The 25,379-nt window shown below is 35.6% G+C and overlaps 3 protein-coding genes across 3 annotated transcripts; 1 reads left to right on the forward strand and 2 right to left on the reverse strand.

The window, feature by feature from the left end:
* Window positions 1-1,306: 1,306 nt before the first annotated feature.
* Window positions 1,307-2,042, forward strand: LOC122579536 (protein RALF-like 34). Its single transcript, XM_043751721.1, has one exon. The coding sequence runs from the start codon at window positions 1,417-1,419 to the stop codon at window positions 1,798-1,800; it is 384 nt and encodes a 127-aa protein (XP_043607656.1). The 5' UTR covers window positions 1,307-1,416; the 3' UTR covers window positions 1,801-2,042.
* Window positions 2,043-3,193: 1,151 nt separating this feature from the next.
* LOC122579728 (probable serine/threonine-protein kinase At1g01540) lies at window positions 3,194-6,335 on the reverse strand. Its single transcript, XM_043751953.1, has 7 exons — window positions 5,779-6,335; window positions 4,950-5,054; window positions 4,725-4,847; window positions 4,469-4,639; window positions 4,258-4,387; window positions 3,756-3,965; window positions 3,194-3,462 (listed from the first exon to the last, which is right to left on the reverse strand). The coding sequence occupies exons 1-7, from the start codon at window positions 6,333-6,335 to the stop codon at window positions 3,370-3,372; spliced, it is 1,389 nt and encodes a 462-aa protein (XP_043607888.1). The 3' UTR covers window positions 3,194-3,369.
* A 9,612-nt stretch (window positions 6,336-15,947) lies between these two features.
* Window positions 15,948-24,804, reverse strand: LOC122578725 (nicotinate phosphoribosyltransferase 2-like). The gene is made up of 15 exons (XM_043750745.1): window positions 24,437-24,804; window positions 21,096-21,243; window positions 20,206-20,325; window positions 19,985-20,119; window positions 19,835-19,896; window positions 19,537-19,612; window positions 19,263-19,364; window positions 18,935-19,051; window positions 18,609-18,667; window positions 18,301-18,475; window positions 18,063-18,197; window positions 17,896-17,994; window positions 17,488-17,596; window positions 17,273-17,385; window positions 15,948-16,260 (listed from the first exon to the last, which is right to left on the reverse strand). The coding sequence occupies exons 1-15, from the start codon at window positions 24,598-24,600 to the stop codon at window positions 16,183-16,185; spliced, it is 1,692 nt and encodes a 563-aa protein (XP_043606680.1). The 5' UTR covers window positions 24,601-24,804; the 3' UTR covers window positions 15,948-16,182.
* Between the last annotated feature and the right edge of the window lie 575 nt (window positions 24,805-25,379).

Genomic DNA, 25,379 nt, shown 5'->3' on the forward strand with positions numbered 1-25,379 from the left:
AGTGAGAAATAATTAGTACTTTCAAACCATAACATCTGCTATAATTGTCGTTCGGATTTTTTTTCCCCCTAACAACCAATGCATTTTTCGAAATAAATTTTTTGCATTAAACAACCTTTATTACACAAAAGAAGCGTCCCGGTGTTGCTTGAAAATTTGAGTGTATTTTTGGGTTCGTGTTTTATATGGCTGAATATTTACAAGAAATCATGTAATCATTTTGGGTATCATGATAATCTAACATTATACATTTGGGGTTCTATGCATTCTGTTTTTAAAAAAACCTCATTATTGCCATATTGTGTTCTTAATTTGGAAATTGAAATGAATAACATGGTAGTTTTCCTTGTTGAATTAGGAAGTGTTATTGGTTCTCTTTTAGGCAAGGTTGTAAAACTCACCCGAGTCAGCCGAGTTTTCAAAATAAACTCCTGACTCCCCACCTTGCCGAGTCAAGTCTGAGTCACGGGTCCTCCAACTTTGATATGGACAAAATGATGATGAAACGTGATATTATCAACTACTCTAACGTTTAATTTTCAAGTTTGAATTATTATGTTAATGTTTTTAAACAATTATGTTTAAATTTGAAGTTTGGAATATATTTTTAAAGTTTTATTAAATATAATTTCAAAAAACTTATGTTTCTATATAAAATTCCAATCCGAGTTCTCCCCGAATCGAGTCCGATTCCTCCAAAAACTCCTGATTCCCCCCTTGCCGATTCGAGTCCGAGCCACGAGCCCCAACCTTGCTTTTAGGGGTGTGGAGATGATCGGCAATGCCGGCTCAAGATTCTTTAATACCTTAAACGAGATTTATTTTAAAGACCTAGTTCGTTACCATATAAAGAAAGAAAAAGTTAAAAGTTAAAAAAATACATGACTACTATGAAAAGCAATGACACCGTTGGTCTGCTACCTTATGGTGGCTTACTTTCCTTGTGATATGTCGTTAGCTCCATAATTTTCCCTTGTAATAGAACTAACCCAAATAATATTAAGCCATTCTATAAAATGTAGAGGCACAAGAAAAGTGGGGCCCAAAGCGGCTACTTATCTCTTGACTACTATAGAGCCGGTTATGATGACCGTATGGACCAGTGGCCTGTTAGGCTGTTAGTGATCCTATACTAGTTCTCCGTCTTGTAAATATAGTACTGCGGCTGATAAACTGGTAATTAGCCACTAATTAATCACACGCCCCCTTATGATTAATCATATTACCACGAATTAAAATTCTCATGAACAGAAACACCTTACCGACCATCCTACATTATTAGTTACTTACAACCAGCTGTATGTAGTACCACCCAAATGAACCCCACAAAACACACACACATTATCATGTGACTCTTTTTCTTTCTTCAATTCATACATATCCAACCATTCACAATTATTCCTCGCCATAACAACAATGGCATTTCCCCTTCTTCACACTCTTTTTCTGCTATCTATCTTACTCCTTTCATGTCCATTGGCTTCCCATGCCTCCGTGGACGCAACGAACCAGTTTTCGCTGCGTCCACACTCTGACGAGACAGGCATGGGAATGTCGGTTTATGATGTCGACATAGAAGATGAAGAAATAGATTTTGATAACTTATCGGTCTCAGGACGTAGATCTTTGTTATGGAGAAGTATGAGATACTACATTTCGTATGGAGCGTTGTCTGCTAACAGGATTCCGTGTCCACCACGTTCAGGAAGATCGTATTATACTCAAAATTGTTGGAGAGCTAGAGGCCCTGTTCATCCTTATACTAGAGGTTGCTCCACTATCACTCGTTGTCGTCGTTGATATTTGTCGTCTAGGCAGCAGCATTCTGTTACTATGTTACTAATAATTATATCAGATCAACTGTCTTTTATTAATATTAAAGACGACTTAGGCTCAAGCTTGAGGTTTGCCTAAGTCTATTCTTAGTACATGCTATTTCAATTAGTTGTGGAATTGGTTATTTTCATATTTGGTGGTGAATTGAATATGTATTATGTTTATTGAACAATATGATCATGATTTATTGTGAATCATTTTATTAATAAGTTTCTTCAACTTGAAAAAAAAAACCACAAAAAAATGCATACAGGTAGGATATAAATTCATCTATTTGTCACTTTTTTGCAGATTACACACTAATTCATTTGTCTTTTGATTCATTTCATCAGAGAGAGGTATGTAATGTAGCCAAAGTATATGCCTAATTTACTTTAGTGTATAGACAAAAGAAATGGCAAAATGAATGGAGGATGGAGGGCCATACTTAAGTCATTGGGTTCAATTGTTTTCTAGTAATTGGGTGTGGACTTGGGTGTACTTGACATGCCTAAAGTGCCCTAATTTCGAAAAAAGGTTGTGTACAATTTGTTATATGTTGAGATGGTTTTCGAATCATGACCATTTAGCGGACCATTTCTAGCTAGGATTGCCAGGGAAAACAACTTCAATCTTTCAGAGTTTCAGAAAAGAAAAATGATTGATAGGTGTAGTTGGGGTAGTTTTTTTCTTTTGTTCATTTGGCCAATTCTTAAACTAGTAATGAGTTGAAAAGGCTTCTTTAAGAATGTCTGATACATATTGATTTAATGAATAAGTTCCACGGGTTAACAAATGAAAAGCGGCTGGTACCATTCAAATTTTCTAAGGTGAGAGTGAGGAATGACAGAATCTTCGATACACCTTCACAAAAACCTAATGCTAATAGAAAAGTTCAGCATCTTCGTCAGTTCTACTCATCATCATCATCAACCGTGCATGGGTCGAATGGGCGAAAATCACCTTTTATTGTATAAACAAAGATACAAACAACCAAGACACCCACACACCATGTGCAAGGTGCAGATCAAGCAACTTGCAGCCCATTTACCACACTGACCCGGATCAACCTGAATCTATGACTCACATAGCTATTGTACAACAAACTTTAGCACCACCAAAGAAGAGCTAAAACAGAAGAATGAAGAAATGGTTGTCATATGGCCTACATGTGAAATCTCATCTGAGCACAACTCAAAAAATATCTATAAATGAATTGTAGGTATATCTAAATCCTACAAAAAGAGCAACTTCATGTGGTAGTGTGGTACACAAGATAGCCTCCATATTTTAGAGCAAAACCGTTTTTTTAGGCGTGATCACCTTCATGAAAGGTGCACCTTGGCATAATGGCAGATTAGATTTTCTGACACTAGTATGCATCACAATAGAAAATTTTTAATAGATATGCATTACCATTACAGCAAAATTTTATTTTTACTCGGCAAAATTTATACTATATAGTTCACGGGTCTGCACATTCCTTAAACCCAACCCCTTCAGGAGCCACCTCTGCATACATACCTTTCTTGTTTGTCTCTTCATTTGACTTGGTTACACACCTAAATGAGTCGCCTGCTTCGTGTTTAACCCATCGTTTGGGCTACCATGAGGTGCAACCCTAGAGTCCGTCATGGGTTTTCTTTCCTGAAACATAACGCTAAGTTCATTACCATTGATAATAATACTATAGGTGGTCGGTTTGACCCAATTGCTTATGAATGGGTTGCTTATGGTTATGATTTATCTTAAATGGTTCAAATAAAAGAATTAGCTAGAAAAAGGAACGGGTCATGGGGGTCAATTGGCAAGCATCCAAAGTGTATTTCTAATGCTCAGGATTCCTTAAGTCACTTTATTTCTACATCTCATTTTAAAACACTATTTTCAGAATTTTGTGCATAGATTGATGTTCTCTACCTAATAATAGAAGTGCTTACACTGTTACGAGACTGGTCTTGGGACTCAAGCATGTGAATCACATGCCCTATCCTAGGCCGCTTCTCGGAATTTAGATCAGCACAGCGTAAAGCAACTACCAAAATCCGTTTAAGAATATGTGAAGAAGGTACATCAATCAGTTTAGGATCCAAAACTTTTTCTGGACACCTCTCTCTTAACATTCTCTTGACCCATTCAACCAAATGTACCTGAAAAAGAAACTCAAACTTAGTATTCAATAGCAATATAATGTCTCTAGTCTTACAACAGATGGACACTGTTGCAAAAAGGTCATATTTCTTGTCGAAAAACGACAAAAGAAACTACGTTTCAAGATATGTAAGTTTTCTCTTGACTGGTAACACAAAGCAGAGTAGTTTATTCTGCATTAGTCCAAAATCAGTCGTTCTTACAAGTCAAAATGTTTTATTCTTTGTGAATAGACCTGAAAAACCGAGAACAATTTGAATTAACTAATTCATTTAGTAACAAGGAGTGAACCTCTTCTTGTGGTCGTTTGTGATCAACTGGATATCTCCCCGAGATCAACTCCATCAATAAAATTCCAAAACTATAAACATCACTTTTCTCATTTACCATTCCTGTGCTAGCATATTCTGGAGCAACATAGCTACAAAAATAAGAATCAATCAATTATCTACAAACGTCAATTGTATAAACAGTGAGTGAACTAAACAAAACAAGAACAGACCCCAACGTGCCCATCACACGGGTCGTTATGTAGCTCATATCTGCACCAAGAAGCTTAGCTAGTCCAAAATCTGAAACCTTCGGGTTCCAGAACTTATCAAGTAAAATATTACTTGATTTTATATCACGATGAACTACCTTTGGTTCAAGCCCTTCATGAAGATAAGTTAACCTACAATTTATCAATAAAAGTCATACTTAATAAAAGCACACTAGTGAATATACAAAAAAACAGATATAGAGTGTAAAAGGATTACGCTTTAGCTATTCCAACGATAATCTTCATACGAATCTCCCAAGTAAGAGGACTACAAGGACCTACATCACCATGAACCCATTGCTCTAAGTTTCCATTATTCATATACTCATAAACAAGAATCCTGTAGTTAACAAACATTTCCAATTCCATTATCAAAATGAACATTAAAACTGCAGTTATACTCTATCAGAATGAACACGATTTTTTGACGAAAAAGAGTTACCTGTGTGCACCTTCTGCACAATACCCTAACAATCTCACTAAATTCTTATGCCTAACTCTACCAATTGCTTCAACTTCAACTTGAAATTCCTTCTCAGCTTGATCTCTTCACATCAATAAAAGAAGAAAAAATTAAAAATTTCTATTAAACAAGATGGGTCTCCAATCTGCATGGTGTAAGAAATAAGAATCGCTCTGAAAGTAATAGATAAGTAGATAACGCCAAAAAAGAGCCTTGATGAACCACATTTGTAACACTGACTAACACCTGTGTCTTTCTAGAGCAATCATAACACTAATTGACACGCGGGTTAATTTCCTCAGTGTTACCAAATTAGTCCTCCTTACCCTTTTTTTAGAGATTTCTAAGCTACACTGATAGAAAATTTTACACTTCTTATTTAATCATGTTCCGAATCAAGAACAGATAAACATACAATGTAACACCCAAATAAACCCGACACTTTTCAAATCCCAACTTAAAGCCATGGTAGAATGTAAAAATAAGTAAGACCCAATGTCGTCTTCCCTGGGTTTTGGATCTCAATACCGTCTTCGACGGTGTATGGGATAGCTTGAGATTTAGACAACCTTACCTTACACAAGGTAGAGAAGGTTTTTAAGGTTCTACCAAAGATAGAAAAGGACCTCCACCCTACCAAGCATGAGGATCGAACCTTTGACCTCTGTCTCCAGAGTACTTAAATTAGCTTCAAATTAACTTCTATTCTTATTCCAATACAGGAGGATTGTGTCATTACATACAAATAAATGTATATATATACACAAACACATGTATAAAGACTAGAAAGCATCGACCATCAACTAACCTATTATTAAGCAAGTTTTTAACAGCAACATGATGAGAAGTGGAGTTATCAACAAGAACACCATAATAAACAATCCCATAACCACCTTGACCAATAACATTATCAGCCGAAAACCCATCCGTTGCCACTTCAAGTTCTCTTAACGTATACCAATGCCCCCATCCCAAATGAGACACTTCAGGTCCCACATTTATCACACTCTGATCATCATTATCACCACCTTCCCCAAAAACCGGCATCAAAACCCGGTTCATCTTTTCTCGTTTCTGCTTGAACAACAATGCCTGTTTTTCAATGCCAGTTGATAAACGTTGTTGGGTCGACATTAATGTGTTTTCTTCTTGTTGTTGTGGTGAAGAAGATGGTAATGAATTTATGGGTGTGTTTGGTTGCGGGTTTAGTGATGGTTTTGAAGATCTATTGTTATTATTAATATTTTTGTATGATGTGAACCAAATGGAAATGAGAAACAGAATGAGAACAAAAATGGCCCCGACTGTGATCCCTAAGATGATCCATAAGTGAAGACCAAAGACTAAGGTTTGTTGATCGTTCATTAATTTTTAAAGATTTTTTTTTTTTTTTTTATAAAGTTTTTAGTACTAAAATGTATGTGAGAGACCGAGGGTGGAGTGAAAAGGAGAAACTTGAAACTGTTTGTGATCTGATTCTGGTACGAAGCTTCTAATATGACGGATGTGATGAGATATGGGACCTACTAAGCTTCTTTCTCCTTTTTTTTACAACGTTTGACTTTGTTTTGTTTTTTTTTTCTCTTGAAGGAAACAATAATTTCTTTTTTCCTTTATGCTCTATTCTCGACTTTATAATATAAGAAAAAAATGATAAAAATCGATAAAAGAAGAAAAGAAAAAATACTCTATTTATAAAAGACATTCTTGAGTTAAAATGGATAGATAAGAAAAGAAAGAATAAAAGATACTAAATTTATAATTATATCCCTACCAATTCATAGTTATGCACTCATATAGAACCATATGTATCCAAAATATATTGATAAATTTTCTAGAAAAAAAAAAGATAATTGATATTAATAATTGAAAAGCTACATCATCAATAAATTAAAGATGTCGCAGAAGATGTATAGGTATAGCATTATGATGCAACTCAAAAAAAGAAAAAAAAAAATCTTGCTTTGTAGAAATCTTAAACAATCCATCTCCTACTTCACTTTCATGCCTAAAAAGTAAAACCTAATATTACAGTATCACCGCCTGCGCCTCACAGGCTTTCTTTACCATCCTATCAAATTGAGTACCATAAATTAAAATCCACCTTTCATTGTTTGTCTTTTCCTACTTCACCTACAATATATATAGATCGAGTTACAGGAGGATTGATGGTCGATGTGACTGCAAAGGAATTCAACCTCTGGATTTCAGCAACAAAACAAGGGATAGATTGGTACTTTTATACTGGATGTCAATCTTTCGTTCCAAATCCGGCCATATTTGGCTGGAAAACTTTGAAACAAAAATTCTTTAAGCTAGTTTTCTTATCATCTCTTTTCCTTTCTTGCTTAAAAAAACTCAAGAATGCAGTGTTAAGGAAACAAATTTTACCAGATTGGATTCGAATATAAAAAACATGAAAATGAAAAAATATATATACATCTATACTACTGTAAGTCCATGTTGAAAGTTTACAAAAATAAAACATGCGAATGGACCAAAATACACTTGATAAATTAAATCACCATAAACTCTTAATATTAAATTACACCATTAGTCTATTATATTATAAAATATCTTTACTAAACCCCTTTAAATCAAATAATACTACCTACACCAATTAATGATGCCACCACCATCACCATCCGTCGTCGTCATCACACCACCGTCATTGCCGGCTCGCCGCAGCATGCTCTACAATAAAGTAAAGTTAGAAGCAATATATTAAAGAATATGAAATAACATTAATCACCGATTCAATTCGATTTATGTAAATTAAAGATAGTAAAGTAATCGGTTAATGTTTAGAAAATTAAAACAAAAGGGAAAACAATAACCTCATGTGGTCTCACCATGAAAGTAATGGTGTTTAATAAGTCACATAAATACTAGGCAAACGAAGATAAGGTTTTATAAGATTTTTTTTATAGGGTTTAAAATTATAAAGGTTAGGTGTATCAATCCATTTTTTTTTTAATGATATTGGTAGATAGATGCCCAAAATGCTAACCATGAAATCAATTATATACTTGTTGCATTACTATCCTCGGGTAATACCCGAAGTATAAACTTGTTCATGCCCATCTCCACAAACTAAGAATTACGACCCCTATAGTACTATAATTTTTTATATTTACGCCTTGATAATTTTAACGTTTTAACAATCCACTTAATTTGACATGTTACCTACTACCAGGGCTGCCAACGAGCCGAGCTTTTATCGAACAACTCGAGCTCAAACTCTAGCTCGACTCGATCAAGTCGAACTATTATCGAGTTCGAGTTCGAGCTCGAGCCCTAAATTAAGGCTCGAAATAATTATCGAGTCGAGCTCGAGCGTACACAGCTCGGCTCGAATACTTATCGAGCTTTTCAAGCTTTCCATATATTATGTAAATATTTATATATATAATTATTAAATAGTAAATTTCTAATTCTACAAGGGCTATTTGTATAAGTTTTGTTACAAGTGATATATATTTTCGAGCCGAGCTTGAGTCATGTTTATAGACATAAGTCAAACTCGGGTCTTTTTCAAGCTTTTCGAGCCGAGCTTGAGCCATATTGTAGGTACAACGAGTCGAGCTCGAGCCTACACACCGAAAGCTCGTCGAGCTATCGAGTCGAGCTCGAGCAGAGCAAATATGGTTCGAGTCGAGCTCGAGCCATGCTAAGCTAGCTGGCTCGACTCGATAACACCCCTACCTACTACTGGCCTATTGCGGTTGAAAATAGAGATGTTTCTAAGCGGAAACTCTGGTCAACTATATTTGACCTCGATTCAGTGACTTGGATTAGCTTCAAACTTCAATGCATAGCTCAACTCGTTTTTATGCAAAGTGGCATTAAAGAGCAAACTTGATATCTGTCAAAAACTCAACTCTAAAAGCTCAGTTATTGCCAACGCTGCATTGGTTATGGACTATGGAGATCATCTGTATTATATATCCTGGACATAGATATGCACTTGCAGAGTGCAGAACTCTACTGAACAGGTGCCTCATTGAGCCATAGGAAATGAATGAAATCATTCAACACTGCCACACCTTAATCTCCCTTAATATTTGAAACCGCTTCATTACTAAATCCTAATAACACTTTGGTCCTACTTAGGTCAAACAAAAAAGAAATAAGTGACAAGTTGTTAAAACGTTAAACATTAAACATTGGTAACTTTATATTGTAAACAATTATAGAGAAAGATTTAAAGTGATAAAAGATGAATTATGATTCTGTGTCATTTTGCATTACAATAGAGAATCAATTTATACACAAAATATTAAGCTAAATATGGAAAGTCTTTAAATACGTTTTGCTGTCTATTTGTTGGTCCTTTGTTGTTTGGTAGACTGCTTAGTCAGCAATGACATGATGATAACGATCAGATCTTATACTTGCTGAGACAGTTGTGAAACACCTTTGTTCATACTGCTTTTGTTAGAACGTCTGCCAGTTGATCTAAGGATCTAACAAACGGTAGCTCAATAACTCCTGATTCCAGCTTTTCCTTGATAAAATGTCTATCAACCTCTACATGCTTCGTCCTGTCATGCTGCACCGGATTTTCTGAGATCTGGATAGCCGCCTCATTATCACACATGATTTGAGTACTTTTCTTTGGAGGAAATCCTATCTCTGTGATAAGCTTTTTTATCCACAATGCTTCTGCTATTCCTTTTGCTATGCCTCTGAATTCAGCTTCAGCACTTGACAGTGATACAACCTTTTGCTTCTTACTTTGCCAGGTGACAAGATTACCCCCTACTAATGAAAAATAACCTGATGTTGATCATCTATTTCCTTTATCTCCAGCCCAGTCAGCATCTGTATATATCTGAATATTCAGGTGTCCATTTGATCTAAACAGAACTCCGTGGCCAGTGGTTCCTTTGAGATACCTGATGATTCTTAAGACTGCATTCATGTGGGCAACTTGTGGTAGGTGCATAAACTGACTCACTACTCCGACGGCATATGCGATGTCTGGACGAGTGTGTGACAGATATATTAGTTTTCCTACCAATCGTTGATACCTATTTCTATCTGCCAGTTCAGCTTCTTCCTCGATAAACAACTTCTGGTTCATGATCATTGGTGTATCAGCGGGTTTGCAATAAATCATCCCTACTTCTGATAGGAGATCTAATATGTACTTTTTCTGACATATAAATATCCCTTTTTTCGATCTAAGCACTTCAATTCCAAGGAAATATTTGAGGTTTTCAAGGTCTTTCATTTCAAATTCTGTGAACAACTCTTCTTTTAACCTGTTCATTTCTTCTTCATCATTTCCCGTAATAATCATATCATCGACATAGATGATCAAACATGTCACATGAGTTCCTCTGGTTTTGAGGAACAATGTATGATCTGAATTACTCTGTTTATATCCATTCTTCTTCATTGCAAGAGTGAATCTACCAAACCAAGCTCTGGGAGACTGTTTAAGCCCATAAAGTGATTTTTTCAATAGACATACTTCTCCAGGCTTAAAATGATCTGAGAAACCAGGTGGGGCATCCATGTATACTTCTTCTTTTAGTTCTCCATGCAAAAAAGCATTTTTAACATCAAACTGATGAAGAGGCCATCCCTGATTCGCTGCAATCGAAAGGAGTACTCTTATCGTGTCCATTTTTGCAACTGGAGAGAAGGTTTCTGAATAATCGATCCCATATGTTTGAGTGTATCCTTTTGCAACTAACCAAGCTTTATATCGTTCAATTGCTCCATCTGGTTTGTATTTCACTATGAAGATCCACCGACATCCTACTGTTGATTTCCCTTTTGGTAGAGCACATCGATCCCATGTATCATTCTTTTCTAATGATTTCATCTCTTCAGCCATAGCATCCTTCCATTTTTCCGATTTTAAGGCTTGTTCGATGTTTGAGGGAATTTCTTCTGCATAGAGGCTTGCGATGAATGCTTTTGCGCTATCAGATTGATTTCCCTCTGCTATGTTTGCCATTGGGTACTTGATTCCCCTGGTGGTTTTTTCTGGAGAATATCGTTTTGCTGGAACTCCCCGGTTTGCTCTTGCTGGGAGAACATACTTCGGCACCTCTTCTTCATGTTCCTACACACTGTTAGAAGGAGAATCTTGGATATCCAAATTTTCAGGATTTTCATTATCCAAATTTTCAGGATTTTCATTATCCAAGTCATTTGACTGATGAGAACTAGATTGAGAAGAGCTTGATTGGGGAGAGCTACTTACCTCAGATATCATAGTAGGACCAGGACTTTCAGGGGTGGCACTGATATTTGGTTCAGGAGATGGGGTACTGTGATGATTTTGGAGCTCAGTACTCATTGTAGTGCCATAACTTAACCAACGTAGTGGGTCACTTTGTTCTTCCCCCTGACCACTACATTGGGATGAGTAGTAGTACTTTGTTTCCAGAAAGTCACAGTTCATTGTGGTGAACATGCGACGTGTCTGTGGATTATAACATCTATATCCTTTTTTATTTACCCCATACCCCACAAATACACATTTTTCAGCACAAGGATCAAGTTTATCTCTGTATGACTTGGGAATGTGAACAAAAACAGTGCATCCAAAGATTTTGGGTTGGAGAGAAAGAGGTTGTGGAATCATGGTGTGTTCAGAAAGGGTATCTAATGGTGTTTTCATTTTCAAGATTTTGGTTGGAAGACGATTGATTAGATATGTGGCAGTGGCTACAGCTTCTGGCCAAAAAGATCTAGGTATATGAGACTCAATTATGAGTGCTCTTGTTATTTCTATAAGGAATCGGTTTTTCCGTTCTGCAACACCATTTTGTTCAGGGGTATGAGGACAGGTAGTTTGGTGTACTATGCCTTTGGATTGAAAAAAAGGTTTTCATTTGTGAATTCACATATTCTCCACCATTATCAGATCAAAAAATTTGAGTAGATTTTTGGAATTGATTTTGAATCATGGCATAAAAATTGGTGAATCTATCGTAAACTTAATCCTTACTTTTTAGAAAATAAATCCAAGTCATGCGAGTGCAATCATCAACAAATATAATGTAATACCGGAAGTTTTGACCCTCGATTACAGGGGCAGGACCCCGCACATCAGAATGAACCAAAGAGAAAGGGTTTTTGACCCTCGTATTCCTAGGTTTAAAAGGTTGTCTATAACTTTTGGCTAAAATGCATGTCTCACAAGTACTTGGTTTATTTAATGGAAATAAATCAGGAAACAAAGTATGTAAATAACTGACTGACGGATGTCCAAGTCTTCTGAGCCATAACCATGCTTCTCTGTCAGTAGTCCCATGAGCTAACATCACAGTACCCTCTTGAACCACCTCGTCAACATAGTATAGTCCATTTCTTTCAGTAAACAATAATGCTCAACAAGCTCAACCTATGATCATATCATAAAATGCATAAGCTTTTATTCACAATTTGACTAGCTTAACCTAGCCATACACAATTACTAGCCTATTCTAAACCCAAAACCCAACCCATTTGTCATTGAGTTACTTTCATTCTTATAATAACACTTGGTAGCTCATTCCACCATTTTTCATCATCTTTTCAATAACTAGCCAAAAAGATTCATCTTTTCTCATAACTTTAATTTATCACAAGAGCTTATCAATTTCATAATCAAACACATTATATAACTCAATAACAACTAGGTTAACTAAGGAATTGAGAAAAATTAACCATAAATCATTTCTAGTAAAAACCCCCAATTTGGTTCATCCATGAACTCTCATTTCAAAAGAAAAAATAAAGCTAAATTTGGGGAAATTCCTTACCTCAACAAGGAAGACAATTACTTAGGGTTTTTAATTCACAATTCCTTCCTCTTTTCTCCAAATTTTCGGCCACCACCAAAACCCACAACCCTAACTTTTGATTCTTGAATGGAGATTATAAGTTGGTGATGTTTGATACAATGATTTCTCTTTTGAATTAGAAGAATTAAGTTTTTGATTTTGAAGAGAGGAGATGGAATTGCATGAAGATGTAGAGATGAAGAGAAGTGGAATATGACTCATAAGTCATATGGATGGCTGGCACTTTCAGGAGATGCCACGACTCATCCCACCTTTTTGTGGGTATTTTACCCGCTATCCGTTAAAGTTCCAACTAAATTAACCCCATATCCAAAAATGAAATACTAGGAAATTAATTTAATGTCAAAACTATAAAAAAGGGTTAATTTCTTTTACCTTAAAATCTTCTGGGTGTTACACTTATGATTAAATAGGAACCATCGAATGCTATCTTTGTTTCTTTCCTAGCGTTTATTTTTAAAAAATTGATAGCGGAGGTTTGAGAAATAAATTACATATTTATGAAGAAAGTGATATTTTGTATTTGGAAGAAAGGAGATAAGGAAGAAGTCGTTATGTGGGTTTCACTTTTCTGGTTTTGATTGCAAATGGTTTTGATGAGAAGTAATTGTAAAATGGTTTTGAGTGATGGTGGTTTTTTGCTTTTATAAAAATACATATTTAGTGTAGGTTATTAGGTTTGTTAAAAGTAGTTGTAGATTTTAGTAGTTTTGAAGTAAAGTTGATAGCTTGAATTTTTATGTTTTATAAGTGTTTAGTATGATAGCTGTGCATATAACTTTAAGAGATTTTTGTGTAACTTTTAAAAATTAAAAGTTTCATCGTAAAGTTAAAACTCTTAAAACTAGCTTTCATTTTGATTTTTTTTTTTTTAAATAAAAGTTAAAGCTAGTTGCATATTTTTCACACAATAAGAGTTTATTGTTTAAAATTAAAAGTTAAAGCTCCTTAAAATCTCTTTACAAACGTTCCCTTCTTCTACCCATCATTTATCACCATACGTAAACGTAATTTAATTCCGGTAGTTTTTAGTTTAATTATTACAACTAGATGAAAGTCTGCGCGATAGGTCGGGAACACTGATAGCGGTAGTGGTGGTAGCGGTGTTATATTGGCGGCGACAGTTGGTAGTGGCGGTGTGGTTATTGATATAAACGTAATATATATAAAGAGAAAATGTCACAAATGGTCCCTGTGAATTCATACATATCAGAGCGTATTTCTAAAGTGTAGTCAGGAGTATTATTTCTACACACTTTTTAATGTGAAAAATTTCCACACACTTTTAATTCAATATATATCTAAAAGTGTGAACAAAAGCAATATGATTTGTAGTGACACTCTCATATGCCTCGTTGAAGCTCTTCACCGCAAAAGAACCAAGGACACTAACAACGGGATGCTCAATATCAACTTGAAACAAAACTTCAGAATTACCAAAAACAAAACTTCAGAATTACCAAAAACTGGTAACCGTTTTAGCTGCCACGTACACACATGAAATATGTTAAAGCAAAAAAAAAAATCGTGAATATAAGGGTTGCTTTCAGCGTGCAACTTCACCAAGTGCTTCAAACTCTCGATCTCATCTTTTTTCCAGAGAACTTCGTAGATATAAGGGTTGCGGCGGCGTGTGTTGGATCCAAGGCCAAAACAGTATCCCGAAACTGGTAATTGAGATAGCCAACTTTTAAACACTGAGAAAAGACCTCTACTTCTACTCCTAGTTTTGGCCTCACGAAGAAAGGCGCCCGCGCCCTTGCTTTTGTTAATTCAATCACCAAAATCACAATTATCAAACACGTCAACAAGATTTAAAAGAAGCTTTTAATTTGTACGTATTACCAATTAGGTAAGAAAAAAAAACACAAAACAAAAAAAAAAACAAATTAATCTCACGGAGACATGGCGACTACGAACAGTCGATGGTATTGTTGAGGGACCGCGTACGATATAAGAGATGAGATTCCTAAAGTTAAAGGGTAACTTTATTAGCAAACTGAAAAAATTTTGATCTTTATATTAAAATTAAAAGTTAAAATTCAAAATTATCTATAATTTTGACCTTTAATTTTAATTCAAATGATAAGGAATTGATATCCTTCAACTTTTCTTATAAGGTTCTTCAATTTTAGAGCCTTCGATCCCAATAGAAAAGCGTAAACTATAAACAAAAATGATATGGTGGTGGTTGGTTTGTCTAGTTAGTGTGGGTTGGTGATAATCTCTATCTCTATTATAAACAAGCAAGATAAATTTTTAATTACTCATATATTTTTTGAAAATTCATATGTTTGGCATTATGATACCTATTTGTGTAAGTTAATTTCTTTTTAGAAAATATTTTATGATGTCATAATTATATTATGAATTTTCATAGTTCACACCTAGTATTGTAGGGATGAAAGCAACCATGTTATTGTTAATTCAATCACCAAAATCATAATCAAACGCATCAAAAGATCAAAAAGAAACTTTTAATTCATTTTACCAATTAGGTAAAAAAAAAAAAAAGATTCTCATCCATTTGTAGGCATGACGACTACAAAACCATAAAACTTTCCATCGTAATTACTATAATTATTGGGGGACCGAATGTAAATGTTAATGTAAAATGTGAGTCGATGTATATTATGTATTTCTTACTGTTTACCTATCAGCTTTTTACCCATTTAAATATTTGGTACCCAACAATAACCCTTTCTCTTTTCTTGTTAAGCCCCCTTGTCATCACGTACATGTAATTTGCATATTTTTGTTATTTTATCCCTCCAAGTCTTTTAACTTAATTTTGTCTAAAATTTAAACTTATTTTTTGCACCTTACATCTTTGTGAGGGATATAAGCTCACTTTTGGTGTTTTTCATCCCTCAAAAGTATGTAAAGTGTTAAAAAGATTTGGATTTTAGACAAAATCAACTAAAAAAAAACTTGAAAGGAGTGAAAACCACAAAAATATGCTAACCATAAGGATGATTTATGCAATTAACTCCAAATCTAAATTAGCAACACCCGAGGACTATATTGTGTTTTAGGCCTTTTAAGTTTGTTTATATCGATAAGTCCCCAAAATGTAATTCACTGTGACCTAAGACATTGTGATCATATCCTCGACAAGCAGATGGCAATATAATGCTATATAAACATATTCACACGATAAAAAGTTCAATGATACATATATCAGGCTCAGTAAAGAACATATATTTAATCGCCTGATGTATGATAGAATCACGTTTAAACGCAAATTAAAGTATAGTATTTTTTTTGCAAAATCAAGCTATATATTAAATACAACTATATCACATACCAATGATCTTACATGAAAGTATAACTTTATTACCAAAGCTGTTTTGGTTACGAAGATCGTCTGTATTATATAACCTAAGATACGCACTTGCAGACCCCTACTGTAACTCCCCAACAGGTGCCTCATTGAGCCATAGGAAATGAATGAAATCATACAACTTTGCAGTTACGCTAACCTGCTCAAAAGAAATGCAAAACGTCTGATGAAATAAAATAGAAAATAGCCAAAAGATAATACATAGCCATCAAGAGCAGTTAATACGTATATAATGGGTCAAAACACCTTCTAAAGTACTTTATCTAGCCAAAAAAGAAATTATCACAATAACGGGAATTTCTGTAATCAAATTACCATATTATTTTAAGAATGCAATTAAAAATACGACAAATAGAGATCAAAGGTCAGTGACACAACCCATTTTTGACAAGTCAAAATGCATGTCACCTATCATGCTAATCTTGCAACCCTAAGTACAGAAGGGACAACACTATAAGTTCAGAACAAATATTTCTATATATAAACACACACGCACTTTTTCCTAGAATAAATCCACTTTTCCTGGTGGATGAAGAATCGCGAACATAATAATTTCTGGTTGACCATGTTCCCAGAAAAAAGATACTTTAAGATTTTCAATACCCATGTTTCCTGAAGCGACACTTTGTTTCACTCCTTTCATTTATACTTTAAGCGCGATTGCTATAATATATACTTCCTTGACCACTTTAAGACAGATCGATCTTAAGCGCTTGAGAGAACCATGTCGAAGGAACTCGGCAAAATGACCCCGTAACTTCGGGAGAAGGGGTTTTGTGAATACACAAGGTCACTAAACACTTTAAAGGACTATCAAATTTAACCCCTAGACCCATTTATGAGCCGTTTCTCTTAAAGCTATTCTTTTTCTTTTTATTAAATTTTTCCATTGACCATTAATAACAGATAACCAAATCGACCCAATCATTAGAAACAACAATACTGAATCCCACTGGTAGGGTATAGGGAAGTTAAGATGTAGACAACCCAAGGAGAGACTTTTGATGGGTGTAGGACTCGAACCAGGGCCTCTCCCTTAGAAAACAGATGCCTTGACCACTCATCATCCAAGGAGAGGCTTTGAATCATTTATAAATGAAAAATACCAAAATTGCCGCCCTTACGAATTAGAGAAATTGCACGCAACATACCTTGTAAGGGGTTGGATTAAGTTTTCTCATGTGATCGGGTCGCATATGCTCCAAATGCTGAGCACAACGTTCTCGATTTTCCTTGAGTGTAGGCAATTCTTCTCTTTTTTTATCTTCATTGACACACAAGCGTTCGGCTTTAGTCATGTTACCATCAAATGTATGAAGTGCAATTCTAATCATGTGCTGCTTCTACAAATATAAGAGATCCTCACCTGAACTTCCAGACCAGTAACACTTAAGAAGCTCTTCAACACGTTGTGGCACCACAAAAGCCCTCTTGGATTCATTAAATGGGTGGCGGCATAAAATCCGTTCACCTACCTATAGTTATAACAGGATATTCATTTATTTTCGTAACTGTTATTAATGGAGTTAATCATGTTCCGGGAATATTAATTTATGATACTATTTACACGTTACAGCAAGGAATAACTGAAGCAGCTTGGGTCGAAGTTTTCGTTATGTTTTTTTATTTATTTATTTAGTGTTCCTTGATTGGTGTTGCCTCTTTTCCTTGTATCTGTACTCTATCTTTCAGGGTCTCTAGCGTCTTGCTAGTCGATCTTTAGTAATAAAAATGTTTGCCATTCTAAAAATAAAAAATAACTGAAGCAGCTTACCTTTGGAGGTGGTTCATTTTCCCCGGACATTATGTCTAGAAGGGGGTAACCTTCCTTGCCGTATAATCTAAAAGATCGCTTTTTACATGGAATAGTGACCTACACACCAAACTAACCCTCATTAATGAAGGTTCAGAATCCAGCAGCAACAGTAAGGACTTTCAAACCTTTGAGACATCTTCTGACAGTTTGATGCGGGGCTGGTTATTTATCTCAACAAGCTTGAAAACACAACCTAGAGCAGCTTGAGCATAACAAGTCACCAAATAGGTCCCAATTCCAAAGGCATCTACTTCATGACCCTGGGAAGAAGCAACCCATTATAGATATGTAACACATGGGACAGTGTAATGTCCCAGTGACAGTTTTCAATATCTGGATATGTTATTGATTGATGATACTCACTTGTTTATTTAAAGCATCTAAAGTTTCCTCATTGAGGTCATTGCTAGCAGTGATACCAGTCTTCCCAAAACCCAGAACTCCAAATTCCTTTTCAATCGTCTGAAAGAACTTTCTTGTTTCACATGACAAGTAAGCAAGATCACCGGAGTCTAATCTGATACCCTTTGCTTTGTAACTTCAAATAAACAGAGATGAAAGCTACATGTGAATTTACTACCGTAAAAAACAACAGATATATTAATATGACTAAGTTTGCAAATGGATAATAGAAAAAAATCACATGGAATTATTGGAAGATATGGATATACCCCAAATCATTCAGTGCTAGAGCAACAGCACAGAAGTTAGGAACTCCACTCTTCATCACCTGGAAGAAAGATAAGTTGTGTAAAAATCGATCCTTAATGCATATAATGTATAAGTAAAACTAATTATCATAAATTACAGCTAATTCAGTACATAATAGCCCTACATCAGGACGTTCCAAGATTTGATTACAATAGGTAAGCTGTAGACCCGGAAGAAAAACATATTTTCTCATAAACTATATATTTTTATAGAGGGCGAATTCATCAAATGAAAGAATGTGACACAAAGTTCACATATAAACATCATAGAGAAACCTCAGACTTACATCATATGTGTCTACAAGAGCTAAAAAGTTGTCAGGAAATGCGAGGGCATATGAAATGAAAGCAGCTAGCTCACTCTGATTAGTCTCACCAAAAACACCCTTCAATATACTCGGCCTCTGAAACACGTACAGAAATATATGAATACGAAGGTAAGCTACATACAGAGTATATATGTTTGCATCTGAAATTGGATCATACATAAGCGAAAGTAAATTAGAGGGAATGCAAATATAGTATATAGTAAAGTTTATGCACTTCAACTTATAAGAGATCAACTATATTTTTGTCGTATATAGGACCCATATTTGCAGGAGAGTAAAGATAAACCTTTAGTTTGTTTAACCAAGCCTGCACAACGCTAAGAAAATCCTCGCATACTCGAGAGCCATCATGACTTTTGAGAGACTTGTCTATAATCTCATCAGGTCCCTACAGATCAACACATTGATTAGAGTAACTAATATATCAGTAAAATACTTCAAAACATAAGCTCTGAACAACATATAAACCCTGAAATTACTATAAATCATAGTAATATCAGAAAGAACTTCCATTGAATGATACAGCATGGTTATATAATATACTTATATTATATACCAACCATGAATGAGCTAACAAAAGCATGTGAATGTGTTCCACGAAGAGGTATTCCAAATATTTTTCCAGCTGCACAATTGCTGTGAAAACATCGCAAATAACGAGATATCAATTGACTTGGTATAGAACAACATTTTCACAATGTTCTGGTCTAGTCAAAGATGAAAATGATAGATCCAAGATTGTCTAAAAAACAATCATTCATTTAACAATATAATGAAAACCCACAATAAGGTAGTGTTAGAGGTCAAGGAATGCTCCACCACCATTTACGGGAAAATATATGTGGCCAACATGATTACCTTGTAGCATCAAACCCTCCCATGTAGCAATATCTTGAAGCACTAATACCGCCATCTGGACCCTAAAAACAAAATAAAAGAAAATATAAAACTTAATTATATAAGAGAAAAACACTGAACCCAATAGTGATGAAGCAGAAATGTTATAACCTGGGCTCGCCGTAACCCAAACTCAAGAAGAAGCTTATTTTTTCCAGCAACAAACCGATGACGTGCAGCATTTGTAGTGACTAGAGATGCATAGTTTATAAGATTCACATAAGGAGTTTCCAAAAGCTGAACAACCTACAAAAAAGAATATTTCGATACTTTATGTAACTTAATGAGACTTGTGACACTTCAGCTAGATATGACAGAGTGAAGTGACTCACAGCCACAGGGCCTTCAACCCTCATCAAGGGTACTTTGGGAAAGACGACAGACCCCTCAGCAATAGCATATACTTCAACATCGGAACAATCAATTTGTTCAAGCCACTCAAAGAAGCCATCCTAATCTCAACAGAAGACAATCGGTTAGGGTCCTTAGGGAAGATCTACTAAGTGGAAACTAGAGGTGATAAGACGGGCATGTTGGATGCATCAGAACAGGGCCAAAACAAGATCAGGTTGAAATGGGTCAACTTCGATATATGTTAAAATGGGTCAGGTAATATTGACCCGTGAACACTTTATAGTCCATCTATTATAAATTCTACAAAATTAAGGGTAATTATGATTGCAAAACCAACGTTCTTACAAAATTATCTAAATCTTCAAATTAAAATGATTTATGATGCGTGCATTGAAAATAAACTTTTGATGACTTTCACCCTGCTTGACCCAGTCAACCCTTTTCCCTTTTAGCTATGATAAGTTATTCAACCCGACCAAATTGACCAATTCATATGTAACTTAGATCAAAATTTCCATCTCCAGTAATAATGCTCTTAACTTCACAACCTTAGTAAAATAAAAAGAAAAAAAAAAGTAAATAAACACCCAATGCCTTTTTCCAGGGGTTTTGGGTCCCACTACCTCGACGGTGTATGGGGGAGGTTGAGATGTAGACAGCCTTACCTCTACCAAGGTAGAGAGGCTGCTTCCAGGTTCTATTTATATGATAGAAAAAGACCTCCAGCCTTTGCATGGGGTGAGGATCAAACCCTTGATCTCTGTCTCCAAAGACAAGAGTGTTAACCACTTGATCCAACCATGCTACTAACCTTAGTAACAAAGATCAATTATAAAACCACTTTTAACACATCTGTTGTGATGCTTACCTCACATGCAGGAGATAAAGTTTCTCGAATGAAAGCAATTTCTTCCTTTGATATTTTAAAATTTGCGATAAATCTTATGCACTCTTCCAGACCTGCAAAAACGGTGTACTCACCACCAAAAGGGTTCCGGCGAAAATACAAGTCAAACCTGGAATACATCGTAAAATTACAGTTAAAGTTAACCTATCAGGGACAAGACAACCATAAAACTAAAGTAACAGAAGGAGCAATGTGTTGGTTCAAGCATCGAAATTCAATCCATAACAGTAACCGGGACAAATATTTATGACCAAATAATCAGTTGTTCGAGGTGCATTAGTTCATCTCCAATGCAAGGTTGCTGAATAGTTCCGTGCTATTTCAAAAGGTCTTTCTCAAGAGTTTATGCTTTGTAGGAAAAGATTCGACAACCAAGTCATGTTCTATGGATTAAAAGATTTTGTTTAAGTTCAAACATAAATCTTGTAGCTACTTTTTAGTTCCAAAAACGGCATTATTATGGGTGTTTGGAATTGCTTATTCTAAAGTGCTTATTTCTTTTGAAATAAGCAGACAAGCAGTTTTCTAAGAGTTGATGGGAACGTTGATCTGATGTAAAGATAAACCGCCAAACAACCCCCCGGGGCCCCACCAATAAATAGTGGATACCCATCCACAGCTTAACAAGAGTGGTGGCTTTCATTCCTACTTTCTCAACCCGACTTCTTGAACCAAGTTTTTTCTTAATGGGAAACAAACATATAATAAACCAACTCTTGACAAAGTAGTCGACAAAAATCAAGAGCAGACCTATTAGACTTTTTTTTGTTGTTGTAAACAACAATCAAGCAAGTTCACAATTATTAAGTTGCATTGTAAGTCCTAAAAGCGACAAAAAACTATAATATGACATAGAACTTTTATACTTGGTGGCCGAGCCACATGGAAGCAAAGGGTAGTCAAAGCCCACCGACAATGTCTATAAAACTTAAGATTTATAGTACTCTTTTATGTATTAGTTTAGTCCAAAATTAAAATTTAAAAGGCTCACCAACAAAACTTAAATTCCAATTCAGCCCCCTTAGACCTCAATTCCTGGCTATGCCACTGTTAATACTCGATCCATCCCAAAATAAGTGTCCAGTTCTCTATTTCAGTTTACAGCAAAATAAATGTCCACTTCCAACATCATTTCTAATATTAAATTTCGCGTTTTATCCTTGATACACTTTTCCCCAAGAAATGTTACGTTTGGTTGGATATGTTGGAAGGTGTGACATGTGGTATGTTTCCGTTACTTTAATCTATTTTTAATGTAGCTATGTGATACTCGGCGCGGTCAGGTATGGTTACTTACCTTTTACACTATACTATTCTTTCCCCGTTTTGCCAGAGGTCCTTATGGAATCAGTCTCCTTTTGGTAGAGAAAGACTATCTACATCTTACCTCCCTCATACCCTGTTTTGGCAGGGATTGGGTATTGTTGTTGTCAGTGTTGCAAATATCGGCCATATCAGCCGATATATCGGATGTTGGCCTTCAAACGAAACGAAAAATGGGTTCGGGCCAACTTCTCGCGTTGGTCAAATTTCGGTCAACCTCGACACTTATCAGTCAATATCGCCAATTTCCGTCAATTTCGGTCAAAAAAAAAGTTGACTTTTTTTAATTTTAAAAACCAGTTAAAACAACATAATTAGGGTTTCTGATTTCCATAGTTCCATTCACTGCTTTCTCTTCACTCTTTTTTTGAAAGGTATGTAAACTTATGTCAAATTATATATATTGTTAGTATACATATAAATTTTAGATAAATTCCTTTATAGCTTAGGGGATCCGATATATCACTTATCGGGGGTCGGCCAAAACAATACCGAAAGCGATATTTACAACCTTGGTTGTTGTATATTTCCTACTACATATTGGTAATGACTAATCATCTCCATAAAATTTGTATTTTTTTTACTCACATACAATTTAGTTTGGGATCAGGGAGTCGTGTATATATATAGGGGAAGTGATGTTAGTACCACATAACTTGATTAATTTACCACAACTATGCATTAACTATTTGTAGATTATGTTGTAATACTTGTATTGTGTGGTAGATTAATCAACTTGTGTGGGTACAAATATCACTTCCCTATATATAGGGAAGATTCCTGTGTGAAGCCCCTAGAATGTGAAGGGTGCAAAGTGCTTGGATCTCCCCCATTTTCATCTTTTACTACTTCCCTCTAGTTCCCCACCACTACCACTGCCCTTCTTTGGGTGATAGTTCATCATGTTTCAACTCCTTCTGCTATAGATAGAAACCACGAAGGGAGAAGAACATCATCAAGTTCCTTTTTTCCGGGATTTTGGCTACCTATAGGCAAAAGAATTAGACTTTTCTGACTATTCATAGGCGAACGAATTAGGCTTTTGAGAAGGACTAAGCAGCAATCTCAGTGAAACGTGAGAGGCTCATTGCGTACGAGCTTTCTAACTGAACTTGACTTACCCATCAAAGGAACGACTTACATGGTTCAGGTTTCTGGTTGAGTACCTATCTCTGCCTTCTACCATTCATACATTGATCTATCATTCCATACCGGATTTCTGATATATCTCTCTTTTTGATCCGGATTCCGTATCTCTCTTTCTCATATTTGACTGATTTTGTACGCTCATGCCTAATCCTCTTGACAAGACTATCTATGCCTATCTTTCAATCCGGATTTTATATTATATCCCTCTCTAACCTCTTCAAGGCATGGGAACCCGCAAAGGAGAGGCTAGCGGCGAAAGTAGATTGATAGGGGGTCACCCGGCTCTTTCTAACAAAAGGTCGGCCTATCCTATCACTTAATCTTTCTAAGGAGCTAGAGCATGGGAAACCTCTTAGAATAAACTAGGCCTTCTGAAGCATACCTTGCATCGTCTAATGCCCCCCGCCAAATCATGATTGAATGTCTCATTATCCTCTTTCTTCTTTCTCGTCTTAAGAAATCAATAAGGGGTAGCTGGTGGAGGTGACAAGTCATAGAGGTGATGGGGTTATCTAACTACGCTCAGCCACCATGGCTCCGCGGATGGAAGTGCTAACATACAACTTAACTATCACTGAACTAAGATGTATGTCAGTAATAGTTAAGTTGTATGCTAGTACTTCTTAACTATTACTAACTTACACGAGTTTTTTACTAATGAATGCACGGTTACTATCCTAGTTCTACTAGATACTATGTGATTAGTTACATATTTAGAAGATGGACCAATCATAGAAACAATTACAATTACTGTTAACTAATTTACTATTTACTATAGCAACTAGAATATAAAAGAAATTAACTGAGACAGATAGAGAGAAAGTAAGTACACGGCACGTTCGTTATGTTTTCCAGCTTTCCAGTAAGCATAAGCCATTGTAAACTGATATAAATCCGTCAGTAACGGCGTTACCATTGGGTTTGTGGGCCCGCCTATTTTATCATCATCATCGTCATCTTTAACGTCCCCGTTAACTTCTGGTTTCATCTCCATTCTCTCTCTGTGTGAGTGTGTTTGTGTATTTGAGATGAGATATAAAAAGTAGCGGGTCTGTAACTAGATATATATATATAGAATCGAAGAAAGTAAAAGTGGGGGCTGGCCGGAATATAGTGGCGGCGACGTCGCCGATACGTGGGCACCGATTCTATTCTTTAGTAATTGCTTTATTTACTAGTGACTACTGAATTTTGATTTTTCTTGTTTGATAATTTTTGCTTGTTTAGTTATTGGAAACACTCTTTTTATTTTTATTTTATTTTTTTTAAAAAGATTAAAAATTAAGTAACATGATTAAATTAAAGTTTTTTAAAAAAAAAAATTAAGCCTTGCACGTATCCTAGGCAATGAGATGTTGACCATGAGTCGTTACAAATATTTGGAGGAAAAAACCCCAAGGTTTGTTATCCTTAAGGATAGAACTCAAGACTTTGAGTAAAACATGGAATGCCTCTAACCAGTTGGATTAGTCATCATTAGCAATTCAGATATTCTATACTTATACTCCGTACATGTTTTATATCCATCTTTCATTTCCATCACCTTCCACATCAATCTTCAACATGTTTCTAGTATTTAACGTACGGAAAAAAAGGTATTCGCGTGTTGCGGCGGTGATGAAGGTGATGGCGGGATGGTGATGTAATGGCGGTGGCGGCGATGGGGTGATCTACCCGACGGGCACCACCCGTAACCGTACAGGTTCCGCCATCGGATTTAAATATTCTTCAAAAGTATATCAAATGACCTCTCTAATATGCATGTACAAAATC

This window comes from Erigeron canadensis, chromosome 8 (assembly GCF_010389155.1).
Source record: "Erigeron canadensis isolate Cc75 chromosome 8, C_canadensis_v1, whole genome shotgun sequence".
Lineage (NCBI taxonomy): Eukaryota > Viridiplantae > Streptophyta > Magnoliopsida > Asterales > Asteraceae > Erigeron > Erigeron canadensis.

What these genes read in the sequence shown, in the direction of transcription:
- LOC122579536 (XM_043751721.1), top strand. Translation starts at nt 1,417, where the DNA reads ATGGCATTTCCCCTTCTTCACACTCTTTTTCTGCTATCTATCTTACTC.
- LOC122579728 (XM_043751953.1), bottom strand. Translation starts at nt 6,335, where the DNA reads ATGAACGATCAACAAACCTTAGTCTTTGGTCTTCACTTATGGATCATC. An exon ending in AAAAACTTGCTTAATAATAG is followed by an intron (nt 5,055 to 5,778) that starts GTTAGTTGATGG and finishes ATTGATGTGAAG; the next exon opens with AGATCAAGCTGAGAAGGAAT. An exon ending in AAGACCAGTCTCGTAACAGT is followed by an intron (nt 3,463 to 3,755) that starts GTAAGCACTTCT and finishes GTTATGTTTCAG; the next exon opens with GAAAGAAAACCCATGACGGA.
- LOC122578725 (XM_043750745.1), bottom strand. Translation starts at nt 24,600, where the DNA reads ATGGAGATGAAACCAGAAGTTAACGGGGACGTTAAAGATGACGATGAT. An exon ending in GGAGGGTTTGATGCTACAAG is followed by an intron (nt 19,613 to 19,834) that starts GTAATCATGTTG and finishes ATGTTTTCACAG; the next exon opens with CAATTGTGCAGCTGGAAAAA. An exon ending in TTACTGGTCTGGAAGTTCAG is followed by an intron (nt 17,386 to 17,487) that starts GTGAGGATCTCT and finishes GTGTCAATGAAG; the next exon opens with ATAAAAAAAGAGAAGAATTG.